Source organism: Saccostrea cucullata, unplaced genomic scaffold (genome assembly GCF_032062105.1).
Source record: "Saccostrea cucullata isolate Sc308-1 unplaced genomic scaffold, CSIRO_AGI_Scuc_v1 ctg6228, whole genome shotgun sequence".
Classification (NCBI taxonomy): Eukaryota; Metazoa; Mollusca; class Bivalvia; order Ostreida; family Ostreidae; genus Saccostrea; species Saccostrea cuccullata.
In genome coordinates this window covers 25,385-31,249 of record NW_026928840.1, presented here as the reverse complement: position 1 = coordinate 31,249, position 5,865 = coordinate 25,385, and the positions used below count along the sequence as shown (strand labels likewise).

The 5,865-nt window shown below is 33.9% G+C and overlaps 1 protein-coding gene across 1 annotated transcript; it reads left to right on the top strand.

Annotated features, from left to right (window-relative positions):
* Nucleotides 1-1,714: 1,714 nt before the first annotated feature.
* LOC134278890 (uncharacterized) lies at nt 1,715-5,560 on the top strand (the record flags this gene model as incomplete). The annotated part of the gene is made up of 3 exons (XM_062761190.1): nt 1,715-1,909; nt 3,630-3,851; nt 4,893-5,560. Coding segments are annotated over 3 exons (1,082 nt in total), but the record flags the coding sequence as incomplete, so codon positions are not given.
* Nucleotides 5,561-5,865: the final 305 nt, after the last annotated feature.

Genomic DNA, 5,865 nt, shown 5'->3' with positions numbered 1-5,865 from the left:
ACGAAAACATACTTTGGATGCATTAAAAGCATCTGAATATGAGTTGCAAAAATAGGATTATTCAGTCTTCACACTGCTAGGCGATTTATTTATAACTTTAAGGCGAGGAAAATGGAATGACGTCAAGGGGAAAAAAAAGCCACGCAAAGCTAGCTGACATCGGATATTAAAATAAAACTATAATTTGTACTCCGTGCGACACGGTGGAGACACACCGCAACACTCTGTGGACACACCGTGGTGCACCGTGGACACACCGTGCTACACGGAGCGCTGAAACCGCTACTTCAAAGGTGCCGACTATTTTCAAGGCCCACGCTAAAGCGTGGGTTCTCGGTCCACGGTGCCCCGTGTTTTATGCGGAAAACTCGTGAGCTGTACTGTAGTTATGATGAGCAAGAGTGCCTCTACCAAAACTGTGAATTTTATGGCTCCAGGGTCAGGGATTCTGGTGTTAGGGAGGGGCTCTATTGATTATATAGTGAAAATACATGAATTCTTTGAAAATCTTCTTCTCTGCTCCTGGGTATTAAATAAACTAATTAAGTGCATAGTTATGATGAGCAAGAGTGCCTCTACCAAAATTGTGAATTTTATGGCCCTAGGGTCAGGGGTTCTGGTGTTAGGGAGGGACTCTATTGATTATATAGTGAAAATACATGAATTCTTTGAAAATCTTCTTCTCTGCTCCTGATTATTAAATAAACTAATTATGTACATAGTTATGATGAGCAAGAGTGCCTCTACCAAAATTGTGAATTTTATGGCCCCAGGGTCAGGGGTTCTGGTGTTAGGATGGGGCTCTATTGATTATATATATAGTGACAATACATGAATTCTTTGAAAATCTTCTTCTCTGCTCCCAGGTATTAAATAAACTAACTAAGTACATAGTTATGATGAGCAAGAGTGCCTCTACCAAAATTGTGAATTTTATGGCCCCAGGGTTAGGGGTTCTGGTGTAAGGGCGGGGCTCTATTGATTATATAGTGAAAATACACGAATTCTTTGAAAATCTTCTCCTCTGCTCCTAGGAAATAAATAAACTAAGTATATAGTTATGATGAGCAAGAATGCCTCTTCCATAATTTTGTGAATTTTATAGCCCCAGGGTGGGGGTTCTGGTGTTAGGGCAGGGCTCTATTGATTATATAGTGAAAATACATTAAATCTTTGAAAATTTTCTTCTCTGCTCCAGGGTATTTTTAAAACAGATGAACTACCAATATATTTATGATGGACAAGGGCCCATATCTTCCACAATTGTGAATTTCAAGGCCCCAGGGTCAGGGGTACCATAAAGGGGGGGTCGTACTTATATACTGAAAATGAATAAATGGTTTGAAATCTGCTCCTTGGTATTAATCAAATATTAAGGCCTAAGGGTGTCAGAGGTTCATGTATGGTAGGGGCACTACTGATTATTGCTGAATATTACTGATTAGTTGAAATGCATTTTGTGTTCCCTTACCCTGCGTATGGGTATTAAGTAAACAAACTAAGCAACTGCTAAGTGTATTGTTATGATGATCAATGGTGCTTCTTTCAAAGTTGTGAATGCCATAGCATCTGGCTTAAAACATGAATCAAATTCAATCACTGGAAAGTTGTTGCATAATGCTCAGGTGACCTATAAGGACCATGGGCCTCTTGTTTGGTAAGCAATCATAATGTTGATGTATTATTTGTGATTTAGTGGATCACTTTTTTTCAGATTCAGCCTCAGGAAAGTTTCAAAAGCCAATTGATAACTCTCAGCGGAGTAAAGAATCAGAAACCTTATTCTGTGGAGAATGGCATAAAAGTGTTGGTCATTTGGTGTGTAGTGATGGGACGTCAACTGGTACCGCATTCAGGGTTGGAAGTCGTTATCTGATGACAGCATTTCATGTGATAAGAAAAACTTATGGTTAGTATCAAAACATTTTTTAGTTTTTTTCCCATGAATTATATATCTTTCCATTTTTCAAATGATTACTATAGGATTAAACGTTCTTTTTTCAGAATTTATCGATGTGTAAACTCTGCCTTTTTACTCACAAACTGAATAAAAGTGCAAAGCACTTTTATGTAAAGTTTGTGAGTAAAATGGCAGAATTTACACATCGATAAATTCAAAAAAAAAAAAAAAAAAAAAGAACGTTTAATTCTTATAATTCCAATTACGAATTTTTTAAATTATTAAAATTATTTCCCTTTGAGGCCGCCATACAATCCGTTATTTTGTACGGCGTATGAATACTTTATGCCGCAAAGAAACGTATACAAGATGAATATCGATAAAATCCTACTTAAATTGTCAAAACAATCAATAAATAAACTTATATAAACTCATTGATTGTTGTTCAAGTCAACAAATATCGTAAATACGCGTATTCTCCAGAATAATTTGTGTTTGACCATGGCCTTGTTGACATAAGCAAATAACAACCGACGAGGTCTTCTATTTCCTCTGGTTCGTTCAAAGATTTAGGGAGAATATGGGATCTGTAGGATGTAAACATATGAATTTGATGCTAAAAAGGCAAGAGTCTGAGGTCTGTTTCTTTTCCCTATCACAACCATACCAACTGAGCTGATATGGAACGTCGAGAAAATGACAGCATGATCAGCGATTTTTTAAAATTCACACTCGCGGTCGTGATCCGACAGTGACATAAACATGATATTACCGTCTGTCAGTCCTGTTCATCTCTTTTTCATTCATTCATTCGATCATTCATTCCTTTTTTTATTTCAAGTTTCTTGTAATCATAATTTAACTATAAAACGGACTAGAAGTATCTGTTTTCATTGTTTTACAACAGTCAAGAAAGTAGTTCTGATGATCGAAGAATTCACGATGTGTAAACTTTTTCTTGAATTTGTTTTCGTCCAATCAAAACACAGGGAATCAATAAATAAAATTAAGATTGGAATTATTGCCATACAAAAACACTGTATATTTTTGCACTATTTTTATCTCTTGAAAATATTTCCATCCTCCTATGATTTCATAGGTTTTTGCAAAAACTGTTTTTAGATTAATTTTATTTCATACCCAATAGCACAATATTTTTTGGAAGAATGCTTTGCAATAGGTGTCATGGTAAATATTGTTTAGTAAAAGATTTTTTAAAATGTATATTTTATTTATTTAATCAATCATATAGTCTAAAAATGTTGACAAGGGCAATAACTCCTTCTCAAGTTTCTTCATTCAGGCATTTTTTATATTGTACTCTTAATTTTGAATAATTTCTCTGATATTATATTCACAATTCAAAAATATCTTATAAGTGGCAGTTATTTCGGAACTTTCAGCATCAGAATTATGATATTGAACAAGTTTTTACATACATTTATAATATTGTTTACAAAACATGTACAACATTTTAATGCTGATGTTATACATGTACTTCTGTTTTATTTATGTCTCCAATCTTAAATATTTAACATTGCAACCTATAAATTTTTGTAATAATTGGAAATTTAAACTACATTTGTATATTAAATGAAAATAAATGGAATTTTTGTATGTATTTTGAACCATTAAATTTTTCAGGATAGAAACACCTTTTAAGCAAGTGCAAAAGTAGTCAAAGTTGGTAAGACTAATAAATGGTGTTTTATAATTCTATTTTGTCTAGAAATGTACATCGATAAAATCGTAGAAAACGCCCAGTCTGATCCACATCGCAGCATTAATTATTCAAGGTTATTGCAAAAACTGCAAGTAGGGGAATCCGGGAGAGATATTGAAGAGAAATTAAAAAATGGAGTCCATGAATGGCTGGAAAAGACTAGTTATCAATTACTGCTCACCGACCTACTCAGTGTTTTGGGAGAGACAGGATTTTCATGTGCCAAAGGTAACATTTCACATAAATGACACACATTCTATTACTGCATACAAAATTAATGGATGATCCAAATACCTTATAGAAAAGATAGGATTTTTCTGCACATCATATAGTCATACTTTATCTATCCGAACATTTTGTAAATAATCTCAAGGAGAGAACCTAATTGCTGTTCAGATGTTATGTTGGGAAGAAAGACACATTATTTCCTATGTAGCTTGTAACACGGGCTTTAATTGGTTACAAACCAATTTTGGTAATGATCGTTTATTGTTTTAATAACCTGAACAATTTTTCACTCAAATGAAACTATCACAATTTGTCGGTTGAGGACTGTATTTATTAATCTATATTTGCCACTAAGGGCCATTGAGAAGTGTGGGATCTTTTTCGTGCCATCATCTATCAAATGGAATGCACACTATGTACTGAATATTTCCCATAAGTATACTATCTTCTGACCCAGTAGTTTTTTTCGTTGAAGATTTTGAATTTTCTTATGACTGTTTGTTATCTCCTTATATTTCAATAAAAAATTTGACCACCTTCTGTAACACATGAATATACACTTTACAATGAATCTTTCACTTAATTTTCAACTTTTCTGACAGTGGCTTGCTGAGGTGAAGACAAGGTCGCCAAAAGTCGACAAAAGTTTTCAAGGGATAACAATTTCTCATCCTTATATTACCCTAAAATATGTTACATCTTTTGTTAATATAGTACTGAATGTATTTAATATGTATTTAAATGAAAAAATTACAATAAACCTAATGCACTGAAATCGTTTTCATACTATAATACTATGCTATGTAATGTTACTCGGAGGGCGTGGTTTACAAATTGTATAAATTGTTTTAACATGAAAATATACCAAATATATTTATTCATTTTTATTTGTAAAGAGGGTTTTAATTTCCAAACACATTTTCCATGGAACACAGCGAAATTTTCTTTAATATTAATCTTCTTTCATAGTATACTTCTTTTCACATAGCTAAAGCACATTGCTCACTATTACATTTCCTTATCATTGTTATTTATTTGTAGAGAAGACCATGAAATTCATCGAGGACAACCCTATTTATGTATATTTTGGTCGCACAAGAGAACATTTTAAGTATGATCCGTATCGTTTGAAATATGACATTCCATTCTACAGCAAACATGAAGAAGATGACGTTGCTTTATTAGAAGTTAACTGGACAGATTTACAAAAGCCATTTATTTTGGCCATATCTGGAAAGCGACCAGAAAATGTTACCATTATTGGTCACCCAGCCTCCCATGGCAATGAACAGATAATTGACAGAAACTGTCCCTTGATTTCGGAATGTGATGCCTTTCAAACTCACTGTAAAGCACTCTCATGGTGGAAGAGGAACTATCCTAATTTTGACCATAAAAAAGTTAAAAATGATTATGATTCTATGTTCAGGAGGGGAAAAGTACTGTTCCACTGCTCAGAATCCACAACTCATGGTGCTTCGGGTGGCCCTGGGATCATTGATTTAGACATAACCTCGCCAAAAGTGTATCTAATGCTCCAAGAGGGAATCCCGGGTTTCGTGCATGATACATCTATGAAAAAAATATTGAGGACTTGCCCTAAAGAATGCCTTGTTGAGAGTGGGATCAGCATGTCCAGGGTTTATGACCTTTTAAGCAGTATACCACAATTGAAAGTGTTGCGAGATAACATTTTTCACACTTAAATATGGCTGTGTTTATGGTTGTATTTTATCTACGAAATAACTATTGAAAAATGATAAAAATGTATCGTTATCAGAATCAAGAATGGATAATCTGTGAATATGTAATTATAAATAGGAGAAAGAGTGGCGCTTTACAAAATGAAATAATAACTCAACTTTGGTTATCTGGTCAAAATGCGTTTACTTAAAAATTGCATCACGGCTAACTAAAATAAATGTTGAAGACACTTGGAAAAACTGAAGTAAGTTGTAGAAATGCACAAAAATGACTCGAAATCAATTTATGCCCTGTTGACACGCAGAGTTTA